General features: G+C 39.0%; 1 protein-coding gene across 2 annotated transcripts in view; it reads left to right on the top strand.

Moving 5' to 3' along the window:
- Positions 1–16,005, top strand: part of RALGAPA2 (Ral GTPase activating protein catalytic subunit alpha 2) — a 199,832-nt gene that overhangs the window by 54,734 nt on the left and 129,093 nt on the right. The window contains exons 12-17 of one of the 2 annotated variants that reach the window (XM_089516358.1): positions 1,160–1,297; positions 3,280–3,428; positions 4,510–4,621; positions 6,531–6,768; positions 11,571–11,735; positions 12,994–13,134. In XM_089516358.1, coding sequence (XP_089372484.1) covers positions 1,160–1,297; positions 3,280–3,428; positions 4,510–4,621; positions 6,531–6,768; positions 11,571–11,735; positions 12,994–13,134 — 943 coding nt within the window. The remainder of the gene's footprint in view (positions 1–1,159; positions 1,298–3,279; positions 3,429–4,509; positions 4,622–6,530; positions 6,769–11,570; positions 11,736–12,993; positions 13,135–16,005) is intronic. The other variant, XM_089516359.1, reaches the window with a different exon arrangement.

The following is a 16,005-nucleotide window of genomic DNA, read 5'->3' as shown; positions in this document are numbered from 1 at the left end:
TAGAATATTTCAATTAGAATCTAGGTTTTTCTTACTGCAGTTACATTTTCATGTCAGAGAAACACAAGTATGGGCTATTGGGTTTTTTTTTTAATTTAAATGAATTTGTACCCCACAAAGGGTTAAATATTAAAAGCTATATATTTACACACACACACACACACACACACACACACACACACACACACTATAATCTTATGTATTTAATCAGAGAGTTACTACTGCTTTTGGAAGCTTTTTAACATGTGCATCTGAGATAATTTAGCCACAGATAAAATCACACATTTCTCAAGATGTTCTTAAGCTGAGGCTCCAGATTGTGAGAGGGGAACAATATAAAGTTCTTATGAAATGGCAGAAGACTGCTATTGATTTCTGCACTTTAATATATATTAGGTTTCTTGCCATCATGCATGCATATTTTTATGCAAGTTAATGCCTAACAGTGAGTGGAAAGAACATTAATGAAACTATTTGTACATATTTAACTACTGTATATAAATAGTTTAATTAATTTTATAGTTATTCTTGCGTACTAAATTATCTGAATACTAGTGCATGTAGAATGAATAAATACTTTTATTGTTGCATACTGTATGAAATGATTATCTCTGACAAACTGTTTGTCTGTATGCTTGCAATTATTAGTTTAAATTATTAAATTACCCTTTTCTTCTGCACTGGTCTTCCAAGTGAGATTAATATTTCCTGCCCAGTTATGTAAACCTGATGCATGATATCACTGACATATTCATAGCTGTGGTACTTATAGGCACAGATTCATGCTGAGAAGCATTATTTTGGCCTCTTCTGGGCTCTTTTAGGCCTATGTGAGACCTTTATTTGACAAGGGAGTAAACCAGAGTTCAACATCTAATTTACATTCTTGTTTAAATGAAGGACACTCCTAACCCTAAGAAAGTCAAATGGCTTTGAGAATGAAGCAGAATTATCCCCACATCCTCTAGGGGCTTTGAAAGGTGTTTTGGTTTTAATTTTTAAAAAATTGGGAGTTTGGGGAGGGGAGGATGTGGGCTGCATGTAGCTCAGAGGCTACACATTTTTCACCCTTGATTTATATTGTTGCCGCTTAATCATTTAAAAAAATAAATACAATATCATATCTTATCATATGTATTGATTAATATATTTTTCAAAGCTTCCACCTGGCCATTCAGGACATAAACGTTCCTCCAGTTGGGGAAGAACATACTCCTTCTCTAGTGCTGTTAACAGAGGATGTATATTAGAAGATGAAAACAAGAACATTAAAGCTGGTCTTCAAGCAACACTACAGGTAAGGTGTATGGGAGGAGCGGGAGATTAGATATTAAGAATGCAGCCTCTTGGCTTTTGTAGAACTAATAAACCAAAACCACAAGCCCTGCCTGGTGTGGAAAAAAGTAGAATCTACACATCAGTTAGCTACAGGTGTTACCTGTCTGCACGGTTATGGACTTCTTTTGATTGCGGAGAGGGGAGCTTGGCTAGGTGTAGGTGGTGCAGCTCTTCAGTACTCTATATCAAAACTGCAAACATATTCCAAAAGACACTGAAGTTTGGGGCAAGGGACTCCTGATAATAGTTACTATCCAATCGGTTGACACTAAGCTTTGGATGAACTGATGGGAAAAAAAATAAAACCTATTATTATTAAACTACCCAAGGGTGACATCTAAGCACTGTATCATTTTCCTTTAATTGGGATAGCTGTCTTCATCAGATTTCATAATGTCAGATGTTCTCAGTTCTGTAGCAGAGTCAGTTGCTATTCAGAGATATATGTGTATGTTATGCTGGACTATAAACTCTGTGATAGGGTCACTATAAGTCGGTAATGATTTGAAGACCCACAACAACAATCTTTCCCATGTGCCTCAGTCTTCTACAGTTGTAAACTTCCTGATATGAGTAGAAAGTAATATGAGGCTGTGAAATAGTATCAAATTAGCTCAACATGAAATAGTCTGAAACAGTTAGCTATTTAAAGCAATGCTTTGAAATAGCTGAACTACTGAATATTTTTTAAAATGTAAATGATACTCTGTTGATTAGCTCTGTAAAAAAGGAGCAAAAAAAGTTGCTACTATAGTGTGGGCAAAATATTATGGGAAATTTCAATGCTACTAGGAGAGAAATACCACATGATTTTGTGCCCCTCCTACAGAAATGCACCCCACAAGGCTAAAAAACAAAATGGTAATGAGAAGTCCGAACTTTTCAGGACTATGGTATGCATGGCTTTGGTCATAAAAGATTTGGAAAAGTCATTTCCTGTTTGTGGAAAAGTGACTTTGTGCATACATCCAAGTGTTTTTATTAAACTGTGTCTTCATCAGCTCCCACCTAATCTGTGCTACAGCAACAAAAGTGGTACTATTCCCATATTTGTTCCTATTAGCCCCTTAAAGACTTATAGACCTTTAAAGCCCTACATGGCTTGGGTCCAACCTATTTGTGGGATCGCCTTCTTCCATACAATCCGCCCTGCACACTGAGGTCCTCTGGGAAAAACCTTCTTCAACCAATAAAGACCAGGTTGACAACGGTTACCCAGAGGGCCTTCTCATCAGCCGCTCTCAAATTATGGAATGGCCTGTTGGAAGAGATCTGGAACATCATCCCTAGTTGTTCTACTCCAGTTGCCCATCTTTTAATTGTTTTATTACTAATTTTAATCTTGAACTTGTAATTTGATTGTATATTTTGATGTTGGTGGAGGGTTGAGTTATGTAATTTTGATTATGTTCTGCTATGTGTTTTTATTTCTTTTTACTGTAACTCACCTCGATCCGTAGAGAGAGGTGGGATATAAATTATTATTATTATTATTATTATTATTATTATTATTACCACCACAAATCTTGACAACTTCAAAAGAGCTGTCAATATAGATCTTTTCCGACTGGCCTCTCCTAAATGATTCAACCAGCCTTCCATGGATACAGACATTACAAAGAACACCCAAACTGCCCATCCCCTTGATTATTATATGGCTTGATTATTATTTTATTTTAAATGTTTAATTGTTTTAATTGTTGATTGTTTAATAATATTTTAGTGTGGTAAGGTGGGGGGAGGGAATTAACGGGATGTATTTTAACTGTATGTTGTGTTTTATCTGATGTTGTGAGCAGCCTTGATCCTACGGGAAACATGACATATAAATAAGACTTTATTATTATTATTATTATTATTATTATTAGGGCATAGTAACATATTAGAAAGTAAATCTTTATGGAATGAATTGTTTTTCCCTCTTCTTTCAAACATATTAAGGTATTCTTAACAAATGCTGCCAATGTATTTTTATTGGAACCATGTACTGAAATACCTGCACTCCTGAAGGAGCAAGTTGGTGCATGCAGAGCAGTTTTAAGTATATTCAGGCGCATGATCATGGAACTTCCAATGGATAAAAAGACCTGGTATGCCTCACTTAAACTTATGAGTGGTTGATTCAGACATGTAAGATATCTGAAAAAGTTTCTGAAACATTCAAGATATAGTTAGGTTAAATTTCTATGCATGGTTGCTAGGCCATTAAATATTCAAATTCATCAGTTTCTCAATAACTGTATTAGAATTCAAAGATATAGCCGTGTTAGTCTGTAGAATCAATATGCAGAGAGATCTTGCAGCACCTTTGAGACTAACTGAAAGAAAGAAGTTGGCAGTATGTGCTTTGGTAGACTTCAGTCTACTTCCTCTGTCTACCTCCAAAAGCATCTCTACATACTCAATAATTGTGTGTTGCCCTGCAGTACATTATTTTATTACATAGTCTTACCTGGTAGATTGAAGTTACAAATATTATAAATTAAAACATTATATATAGCCACAACTAAAAACATTATATGCCAATCACAACATTAAAATCTTGGGTGAATTATATGTTTTCCTGTGGTAATGCTTCTAAAATTTATTTTTGTTAAGGCTGCATCAAAATCACAGTCATATTTTTGATTTTGTTCTTGCTTCTGCATTTTTCAGAAATATATGTTTCTACTCTCCCTATCCAATAATAGTACTTTGAATTTATTGTGAAAAGTGCCATGGTAACATTTTCAGTTTGCGATGGTCACAAAAATATTACAGTTGTTGCTTTTAGAACACTGTGATGATGACCTATGGCACTGTCAGAATTGTAGGGCAACATAGGTGGTCTAAATACTCTGAAGGCACCAGATGCATTTTGATCTTGGAAATGAAGTAAGGTCAGCCCTTGGTAGTACTTAGATGTGGACCACCAACAAGGTATTGCAGAGGAAGGAACTGGCAAAACCACTTCTAAGAAAACCCTATAAAATTATTGGGATTGCTGTAAGTCGACAGGCAACTTGAAGGTGCCTAAGAACACACACACACACAAAATATAGAGATAAATGTTATTTTAGACATTTTATATATTTTTCACATTCAAGATAAACTTATTACATAGTAACTTATTATATAATTTATTGTTTGATTTGTTTCTAAATATGTCTCCCCCCGCCAACTTTGTCATAGGGAGCAACTGCTACAAATTCTTCTCAGGATAACAGAAGCTATCATGAGCAAATCAAAAGATAACCAAATACAAGATGAATTTGCTCAAAGTTTAGCAGGTTTACTATTCCGGGTATGTATCACTTTTTGTTGAAAACATAAAGCAGAAGATTATAATGTAGTAAAACTTGTATCCCTTAGTGCTTTTGGAAAGGTGATAAAATAAAGTGGCAGTATGCGAGCATGTTTTCCCTGTAACGGATCTCATTTTTGTAAACAATGTATGACATTGATTATTTTGATGTTTCCCAGTGACTAGAACAGGATTTCCTGGATTTACATAGGTTTGTTATTCAGTGCAGATGAAAATAGCTGCAATATAATCAAATGGTTAATCTTTTAACTTCTCTGTAAGGAAAGACAAGCAGCCTGGGGAGGAGTGCAATGGGGAGGTGATCAAAAGAGACATGTAAGCATACTATCTGAATGGGGATATATATCTCAGCTGTTGTGAAATGTATGGATTTCTACTTTTATAGCTGTTTTACTTCTTGGTTGCTCTTCCATAGACCAATTTCTCCATGCTCTTGTCTTATTACTGCACTTTCTCACAGCTCAAACGATCCACGAATTGGCTCGCTATGTAAAACACTATGTGTTTCTCTCTGGTAAAATGCAGTTGGGTGGATGTTGCTGTATTTTCAAAAATGATTGAGGTTATCTAGATCAAGGGAGAGGAGAGAACCACTTTGGGGTGCTAAGCTGTATTCCCTTTCCAGCGTTACACAGGCTAGGTCAGTGATGGTGAACCTTTTAGAAGCCGAGTGCTCAAATTGCAACCCCAAACCCACTTACTTATTGCAAAGTGCCATGTCCCTCTGGCTTTGTAGTAACAAACTCTGGCAAACTCTGTGCTGGGGCGATGGCACATGTGCCCACAGAGGGCTCTGAATGCCACCTCTGGCATGCGTGCCACAGGTTCGCCATCACTGAGCTAAGTGTAATCATGTCCTTTGACATCACAGAATCCCTGGTTGCAGTACTGAATAGGGCTTCCAACTGGCACTGCAATTGTAGCTTTGCTCCTTCTTTGTCTTTCCCATGTGGGGTGAGGCTGGAGCAAAGCTGTACCCTGGTCCAAGTGCCAACTGCTTGTGTCTAGGAAAGTTTGCCCAGGCCACATTTTCTCCCATTAAGAGGATGTGAACCCAAAGACAGTGTGCAGAAGCATTCCCTTAACTAACACCAGTGTTACTAGTTTCACTCATGCTGCGCTTTTTAAACTCACCACTGTCATTTCCAGTTTGAGACTGGAGACAACAGTGGAGATTTCCTTGGGAATTGCTAGCCTTTCCAACTGGAAAATTGAATGGTACAGGAGGGGTGAGAAATCTCAGCTACTATTTCAGGTGGTAGGTAAAAGAAGGGCCCTCCTCTCTCTTCCATCTTGGGAGGATCAATGGCAGAGAATCTCCAGCTGGCAGGATCTTTTGGGGAGGGAATCCTTGGATCTTTTGTAGGCCAGATTGGACAGATTACACTCAACAATTGAAGGTTCCCCTCTCCTGATCTAGTCTAGGTTTAAGCAAGTCCAAATTTATTTTCTTAATTCTATTATCTTCATTTCATATAGAAACCATTGCATTTGCTAAGTTGTTTTGCCACCTTGTGCTCAGCCTCGGGTATTATATATTTCTGGCATTTTTAACACCATAAATGAGTTTGCAAAGAATGCATTATAGTTATAGTAGCAAAGGAAGAAGAGAGATTGTGAGAGCATGAACAAATGGACTGAACATTATCCTAAATTACATCTGAAACACTTCAACTTTTAGAAATCACAGCTAAAAAATGTTTGTGCGTAGAATGTTACTGCTTTTGCACTGATGGCTTTAGTGTTTAGTTAATATAATATAGAAATGGCTGCCATGACTAATATGTTTATTTCTGTACTTTATCATTAACTTTAAAAATCAATGAGTGTAAAATTCTAAGTGAGAAGTCATTCTGTTTTCCCCTTTACCTTTGTCTCGCCACCACAGACTCTCATTGTGGCTTGGATCCGAGCTAATCTAAGTGTCTATATTTCTCGAGAGCTGTGGGATGAATTGCTACGGGTGCTGTCATCTCTTACAGACTGGGAAGAGCTAATCATAGAATGGGCTAACATCATGGACTCTCTAACATCTGTCTTAGCAAGAACAGTGTATGGTGTTGAAATGACCAATTTGCCCCTGGATAAGCTAAGTGAGCAAAAAGAGAAAATACAAAGGGGAAAAGGTAAATCTTGGTTAGGTTAAAAATCCTTACAGTAGAGTGTTTTAAACTATATTAGGTTTTGTTGTTTACTAAGTAAAAAATGTTGTAATATGCCTAACATGTCAATCTTGTCATAGGATTTCCTTGGTAAGATTTCTTCAATGGTAGTTTGCTATTGCCTTACTCATAGTCTGAGAGTGTGACTGACCTAGATTCACACAATGGATTTCTGTACCAGAGCAGGTATTTGATCCCTTGTTTCCCAGAGTCCTAGAGGTGAAACCCACGGCCTGGAAGGAGTGGCTGAGATCGAGCTGGGGCCACGGTGACTGCCCGGCCTTCTCCTAAATAGCAGTAGCAATAGCAAGTACATTTCTGTACCGCTTATCACTGCACTTAAGCACTTCCTAAGTGGTTTACAAAGTGTAAGCTAATTGCCGCCAACAATCTGGGTACTCATTTTAGCGACCTCAGAAGGATGCAAGCCTGAGTCGAGCTTGAGCCCCTGGGCTGGTATTGAATTCGCAACCTTATGGTTTGTGAGTGAGTGGCTGCAGTACAGGCATTTAACCACTGCGCTACCAGTGCCCAAAGTGGGCCACCACTGCAATCCTAAGCAGCCACTGGCAGGAGAGAATTATATCTGTTCTTTTTTGGACCAGCTTTTCCCCAGTTAACGCGACCTTGGAGTGTCATGCAAACACTACACACCCCCAAAGCAGCCAGAAGTCGTGCATTTCGTGCCCTAGTCCAACACTCAGACCATTACATCACACTGGCCCTCACTTGCCTAATCAGTGTATTCAACACTAACTGCTGCTCTGTTCAAAAACAGAGCCCAATTTCCTCCATCCCCTAGTGTTTTCAGTTTCTTCTCACTTCTGCCTTCTTTCAGCCATTTCTCTGCCACCCACCTTATATGCCCCAACTGCCACCTTCCTCTCCCCAGCCTAATGACCACAAAAAGTAATCACTTCTATGCAGGGACATAACAGAGAGCAAATGGATGCACACAAAGAGTTCTTCTGAGGAGATCTGTTTTGAAGTTTCAAATACCCACAGAATTTAGAGGACTTCGCCCCCTATTAGGAGAGTTTCTGGGGTCTCAATATTGGTCAGATGTACCCATGTTCTTTGAGTGTGGGCAAGGAGTAAATGATATTTTATGATCTGGAAAGAAAAATTAAGATTTTATTTATAGCTAGCTTTGCTCCCAAGAAATTGGGCTCAAGGAAATAAACAATAAAAAGTACAAGTTAAAAACATAAACAAATTAATTAACTTTAAAAGCAATTAAAAACAAACTTTTCAAAAGGCAGCATCTGCCCAGATTAAAATCCACTTTTAATTACCAATGTTAAGTCTGAACAATTTGCCTGAATAAAAGCAGAGCAAGGAGAGGTCAGCTTAATCTCACTTGACTGGGAGTCCCTTGTCACATCCTTATGACAATGCCTCTGTGCAGGCAGAACATGCCTTTGAGTACTGTCAGACTCATATAAATGAATATCCTTCTGGTAGCTTAGACCTGAATCATATGTCGGTAATGTCTAGGGCAATTATTAGCAATTGAAGGCTGATCATTTAATTTGTGTAAATAAATATAATTAGTCCCTTGCTATAGCACACATTGCACTTCTGTGCTTTTGGTGTACATCTGAATAGGCCAATGCTTGTGATGTTATGTGGATTAGCAGGAGTTAAGATGCTGACATAGAAAGTAAAATTTCTATTTGTCTTTTCTCATTTTCCCAAAGGCTAATAGCCTAAGATTCTCTAACATATATGAGCAGTTTCTTTTTATATGACACAATAAAAGTGCAAACAATGAACAGATAGCATTGTGCGTCCTTATTTAAATCTAGATGCCTCTCAATGTCTAAATTGCAACTTTTCCTCACCTTTTCTATGTAGTTTCTATGTGATGGATTGTTTTGATGTTTTAGAGCTCTGGCAAGGATAAATGGAAGACTTTTACCATATGAAAATATAGGACATCCTACAACGGGTGTGGAAATGGGAAATGTTAAAACATTTCCATTTACTAATGAGATTTAATAAACAATAATTGCATTTTAAAAAGCAAATTTTGGGGCTTCTTTTTCTGCTTATTTAGACACACTTCTTGATTTTGGAAACTGGAATTTCACAAATAATTGTTCTGTGTAGTTATGAATGTTTGGGCTTCACATCAGGGGGGACAGGCTTGTGAGATATTCTTACTTTTGCACGTCAATTCCCTATATCCTCCAGCCAGATGCAAAACATACGCACATAGAATCAAATAATTCTGACCTGAGGAATTGGTTTTGAATGTGAGAATTGAACTCAGTTCACTATTGTTCCAAGTGAAAATTCATGCCTGAATACTCCATTCTACTCACACCTTTATTTTGTCAATGTAATAATAGCAGGATGTCAGTAGGAGTGGAAAGAATACAGTCTGCCCCCCATAGCCACAGATTCTGCAGCCTCGGATTCAACCATCCACAGCTTGAAAAAAATTCTAAAAACCAAAAAGCAAACCTTGCTTTTGCCATTTCATAACTGTATATAATGGGACTTGAGCCTCCACAGATTTTGGTATCCACTGGGGATAGGGATTCTAGAACCAAACCAAGGATACCAGAGGCCTACTGTATTTAAATATTCAGAAAATGGTCAAAACCCACATTTTTCAAATGTCAAGAAATTCTGATAAGAAGAATCTTCGGTTTAGGGCTTATTCTGCACAAAATTTAAAGATGGTTGTTTTGTGCAGAAAACAGCACTTTATGGGCAGGAAACAGTGTTTTCTGCACAGAAAATGATATTTCTATGCAGGAATTTCATTTCTTGCACAGAAAATTCTGCACTTGGGGACTTTACGCAAAATTTGCATGTGTATGATTTGCATAGAATATAGCATTTGCTGCACAGGAACCTTCATTTTCTGCACAGAAAATAATGTTTCAATGCAGGAGTGTTATTTTCTGCACATAAAATGCTGTTTTCTGCACATAACAACCACACATAAATTTTGTGCAGAAGAGGCCCCAAATTGCAAATAGTCTTCAAAAACTTCTTTGTTTTAAATACTTTCTCAGAGCAGGAGAGAAATAGCCAAAATTACTTATTGCTTCATTTGAGAAGAGACTTAGTAAGAAATAACTTCTCCAAATGTCAATAATGTTGTAACTGCCACTGTGAGAGTGTTGGGAGTAAAATACCTATGGTGTTCTTCTTTAGATTAACCAGATGTCTGTCAGTAGATCCTAATCTACACTCTACCTGGTGCCTGATGTGGCAGATGAGTTTGCTGAGGTCTGCAGTCCCCCCCCCCAGTAAATGCCCATTTCAGAATGTCAAATGGGGCCATTATTCAATAGTGTTATTTCGGCACTGCATATGTAATTCCAAACTTTGCGTACCAAGGGATTTCCAGTGTAGTTTCCAATTGTTAATCTGGTTAGAGAACCAGTTGCATGTTCAGTTACAGAACTAATTGTGCAGTCTGTGGCACAATTGCATGCACAACTGGTTGCATATCAAATAGTGGTAGCATGCCTAGGAACCATAGGTACATATGCTACCACTTATGCGGGGCAGATTGTGTAGGGAGAGGCATTCCTGCAAGTAACTCAGGCTCGAGCCACATAGGACTTTAAAGGTAATAACCAACACCTTGTATTGCGCCCGGAAACTAATTGGCACCCAGTGAAGAGATTTTAAGACTGGTGTTATATGGTCAAACCGAGATGTACCGGTGACCAATCTGGCTGCTGCATTTTGGACCAATTGAAGCTTCCGAACTTGGTATAAGGGTAGCCCCAAGTAGAGTTCATTATGGAAATCTAGACGAGAGATTACTAGTTCATACTAGGCACTCCTGGCTGTCGCATCTATTTGAGATAACAACTGCAAAGATGAATCCAGGAGTACTCCCAAACTGCAAACCTCGTCCTTTCGATGAAGTGTGACCCCGTCCAGGACTGGCTGACAAAACTCCATCCCTGGACTTAGGGTACCTATCGCAAGTACCTCTGTTTTCTTTGGAATCAGCCTGAGTTTGTTTCTCCTCATCCAGGGTAGTAAAATAACTTCCAAAGCCACATGTTTGGTTACAGAAGAAGTGCACATAATTTTGCTTACCTTTTATCATGAAAGATTTATTTTATCCCATGGGGGTGTTTGTTTTGGTTTTCAGAAAGAAAATCCTTTATAGAAACTGAAGTCTCTCTTTCTAGCTGAGTTTCTGTTATATATAAAAAAAGAAAACAACCACTCCCACATGTTATTTCTGGGATAAAGATATCTTCGAACCAAGTTGTAGTTTATTTATTAGAGGCACACACACACCACCAGCATTTTTTTCGTGTACAGAAGGAAAATTAGACATGACTGAAATTCACAAGAATTTGTTCTGTTTACTGTTATACAAGTGGCAGTATACTAGATGGACTACATTGTAGGGGTACTTATGTGTAAATTCTACAGTAAAAATGAATTTGGGGTAAAAACTTTCTCCATCTTAGTGGATAAAATGAATCTCTCTGAAGAAGCATGGGGTGTTCTAATGGGACTTCCCAGTATATTCTTGTCATTGCTTGAATCACTGTCTTGAAATATTCAGAGAGTTTTCTTGCAGTATTGGCATGAAAAACCTCTTCTTAAATTAAAGGTAACTTCAACTGAAATGATTATAAGGGACATTTATATATGGGATTAGTCAGTTTATTATTGCACTAATTTGATGGATTCATGCATATTTAAACTTCCTTTTGGTGTGTTTCAATGTTAAATGCCCTGGAGTTACATTCCTTCTATATTCCACTATCTAAAAGGTGGCATTTTGGAACCTCAGAAGGGAGCTGCTGTTGGAAGATCATTTTCTTTAAGCTGGAAAAATCATCCTGAAGTTGTGGAACCAATGAGGTTTAGGAGTGCTACTACCTCAGGAGTACCAGGCGTTGAGAAAGCAAGGAATATAGTGCGTCAGAGAGCAACAGGTTAGGCACAGGCCATTTGATGTCCTAATTAGCAATCAGAAATTTAAATTCAAATATAAAGTGATTTTATATTTCATAGTAGTTAGAATGCATTTATGTCATTTAATATTGCATTCTTTGTTCATGTGAACTACTGTTTAATGTGCATTTTTTTTATGGCCCAGATGCTCTTCCACTGCATATGAGATTGCACCTGGATGGCCTTGGTGCAGTCTCTAGAGAATTGGCAGCCCCTTTCTTTAGCTAAGTGTTGTTTCATCAATTACATATGAGCCAAGAGATTGGAGGCGTGATTTTGTTAGAGCTCTCTCTCCCGTAGCATGCATGAGGCATTGGACCTTTACTGTTCAGCTTAAGAAGAAAAAAATAACTTTCTTTTAATGTGTTGGATTTTTATTGTTAATTATCAAGGCCACATCAGTCTGGTGATAAATTCATTAACAGCTTCTATGGACAGTTGCTGCCCTCTTGATGCAACTTTCTTATGATACAGCAGCTTCTTAAACTGCCGGGCAACAGAGATGGGTAGTGAGGTTCTGTCCACAGATGGACTAAGCTGTGGTTTGAACATCTGTGTCAAAAGAAAGTTGCATCACCATGCATATTGAGTTACCTATCAATACTTTTTTTGAGTATTAGATAATTTTGGAACAACATATATGTAAGACATAACACATGTCCCAGTGGTACATATTTTACTCCTGATTTTCTGATACCTTTTCTGATACCACTGTCTTTGCCCTTTAGAAGAGTATGCTAATGTGCACATTCTCTCATTATGTTGTGTTGCCACTGAATGACATTTGTTGCCATCTTCCTACAGACATCCATATATTCCTCACTGACAGTCTATCTGGTTTAGAGTTAGCCAGCATGTAGGCAAAGGATATGATAGTAACAGAAACAGCAGACACAAAATACAAACAAGAATAATGAACATTTCTTGTAAATAATCCACTCTTTGTGCCTGATTCAAGCTATGGAAGTTCTAATGGAAATTCTCTCCATGCTCTAACAATTCCTCTATTGGGAGATTTAGAAAACTGATTTTGCAAAAATTGGCATCTTTAATAAATGATGCATAACTTCTTAGATTACACTTCACTGAATTCCTGTTCAGCAGGGAAAAAAGTGTGCATGTGATTTCATGTTTAAGAAACTTTTCAGTTGCTTTCCTCTTTCTCTTTCATGCAATATCCTATTGAAGAATATATTTCATTACTGTTTTGACTTCTGTTAATTTATTTTTCTCTGGAAGCTAAGCGAAGCCAGTCTATCAGCAACTGTGCTCATCTCTGTGAGGCTTTGCCATCCACTAAAAGTGTACCTCTTCTCCTTCACACTGTGAGCTCTCTCTTACCTGGTATCTCTTATACTTCTTACTCTCACACGCTGTCAGGTATGATACTTAAAACTGTTTTGCTTCTGAATAGTCTGTATTTGTATTGCCATATGTCCTACATTCTGAACATTAGTATTTTTACAGTGCTGCATTTTGAATGATAGTAGTGATGTATGGTATGTAAGTTCTCTCTAAAGCAGCTTTGAAGTTCTCTAAACAGAAAGCCATTTCTAGATTCCTTGCAGGTCACCACTCCTTAACAGTATCCACTGCATTCCTTCTATTAATCAACTTTGAATTCTGACAAACTTTTCTCCTTCTCCTCTGCGCCCCACCCCAGTCCATGCCAAAGTGCATATACTACATGGATGTATTTCACATCAAAACAGATGTCAATTTAAGCTCTATGAGGGAGGGATTACTGAGTGTCCACTGTTTTAGCAATTCTAAAAATGTGGTTTTGAATCATGTAGCTTTGGGGTCTATTATATGTTTGACTTTCTTAAGGCACTTGAAAATCTACCTCCATCCTTACAATTGTGCTTATGTAGTAATAGTAATCATAGTTTATTAATGCTAGATCATAGGCCATTTGCAAAAAAACAAAACCAAAACCAAAACAAGTGAGTTCAATAAAAAGTGCAACATGGAATAAATAGCATATAGATCTAGAACACTTTAAAAATTCAATAAGATTAAAACACTTTGAATAGAAACAACAGTGCATCGATTATATAAGAGCATCCCCATAACAATTAGCTGCAATATCAGTAATAAATCTTTCCCAAATTTTTATTGCTGTCAAGGCAAAATGCGATATGTACCTACGTGTTACTATTTTAATGTACAGCCAATGACATAAATCAAGTTACTTCAACACATAATGTTTCAGTGCTGAGAGTTAGGGGCTGGAACAGACAGCCCAAAAAGGGCGGATTGGAGCTATCCCAGAGCCGGTTGCCCCAGAGCCGCAGCGACCATATGCTGTGTCCCCAATCAACCCTGGAGTCAACCCAAATAGGAGAGGAAAAGATCCACTTCTCTTTGGGCCGGTAAAAAGCTGCCTTAAGCAGCCCTGCCTCAACTCCATGGTAGCTTCAAGCTGCTCCAGCAGCATGTGGCATGTAAACATGTGCCCCTGGAGTGTCTTGAAGCCACCTATGTCTGCTTGGCCAGGGTGGCTTCCGGGCATCTTGGGGGCATGCGGCATCTGAACGCCATGACCCCAAGCCATGCAGAAGCAGGCTTTTCAGGCCAGCCTGTTCTGGCCCTTAGTTATATTTTGCTAGAAACTATTAACCTAGATGTGAAAAGTTGTTAGAAGGGCTGAATCTTCATTGCTGCTGAGATAGCAAAATACAGTGGCACCTCAGTATTTGCGGACTTGCCATTTGCGGATTTGAGCATCTGTGGATGGCAAGCCTGCTTTGTCCCCAATGGCGGCGTGGCCACACAGCCATGCTGCCATTGAGAACAATTGATCCAAAGGCCCCCATCCCCCTTCCTTCCTTCCTTCCTTCCTTCCTTCCTTGCTTCCTCTCTCCCCACTCCCTCACCTGAGGCTTCTGCCGCAGCTTGGCTCTGGGAGTGGAGGCTGGAGCCCCATCAGCCAGAGGGAGCTGGAGCCGGGACTTGGAACCTCCCCACCCCCAGACCCAGCACCTGGGACAGAGCTTTCAGGCTCCAAGAGCCAAGCTCCGGCACTGGCTCTGGCTTCTTCCAGCTGACTGGGGCTCCAGCTTAGCTTCAGCGGTGGTGCAGAGATAAAGGCTGAAGCCCCATCAGATTGAGGGAGCCAGCACTCGCACTGGGACTTGGGTCATAGAGCCTGGAGGCTCCATCCCGGTTGTTGTGCCTGGGGGTGGGGGCTCCAAGACTCAAGCTCCAGCTCTGTCCGGCTGATGGGGCTCCAGCCTCCACCCCCCAGAGCCAAGCCAAGACAGAAGCTTCAGGGGAGAGGAGGAAGGAAGGAGAGGGAGGGAGGGAGGGAGTACTTCAGTCCCATTATCCCTAATGGTGATGCAGCCATGTGGCTGCACCTCCATTGGGAAAAATGAGACTTGAGCATCTGTGGATTTTGGTTCCAGAATGGATCCTCAGCTCATACCAAGGGCCCACTGTAGTTTAAATAACAATTGAATTCATGGCTTATACATTATACATGTCTTATGCATTCAGAGATTCTGTTTACTTTAACCCCCTTGAAATAGGAATTTTCCACCAGTGACTTATGGGCTGAGCATGGCGTGTGTGTGTGCACATGCACCTTATTCCACCATTTCAAAATAATCCTCTACCCCTGTTCAGACTCTGGGGTTTCTGTGTCATTTTCCTTCGCTCCCAAAATGCAAATAACAATTAACCTGTGGTTCACAGATCAAATGTGACCTGAATCAAACAACACTGTATAAATGAATAAAAAAAATAATTTCTGTAAAGATCAGTATATCCTTCTCCATTGTCAATCGGAAGCATTGGAGAGCTCATGCTATATCAGCAAAATACTTTGACCCTAAAACTGCAAATAGCTAGATATGACACTAGCATTTGACTTACAGGTGCTGCATCCGCACTGCAGAAATAATCCAAGTTGACACAATTGGCATGGCTGAATGCTATGAATTCTGAGATTTATAGTTTTGTGAGACATTTAGCCTTCTCTGTCAGAGGGCTCTGATGCCACAACAAATTACAATTCCCAGGATTCCATAGCATTGAGCCATGGCAGTTAAAGTGCTATCAACCTGAATTATTTCAGCAGTGTGGATGCAGCCAAAGAAAGGTAAAGTGATGAGTTATTTTTCGCAATACTTCCAACCTTATTTACATCTAATAAAAATATCTCTGAATGGGAATGTAATAACAGGCAGAGCAAAAGCAAATTAGCTTCTTCTAACTTTTATGCTGGAAGTCATATGTTACATAGTA

Source organism: Sceloporus occidentalis, unplaced genomic scaffold (assembly GCF_023333645.1).
Source record: "Sceloporus occidentalis isolate IW3139 unplaced genomic scaffold, rSceOcc1.0.p SCAF_3, whole genome shotgun sequence".
In the NCBI taxonomy this organism is placed as follows: domain Eukaryota; kingdom Metazoa; phylum Chordata; class Lepidosauria; order Squamata; family Phrynosomatidae; genus Sceloporus; species Sceloporus occidentalis.
Note: the sequence above shows the minus strand (reverse complement) of the source record. Positions and strands in the feature narration are given on the sequence as shown.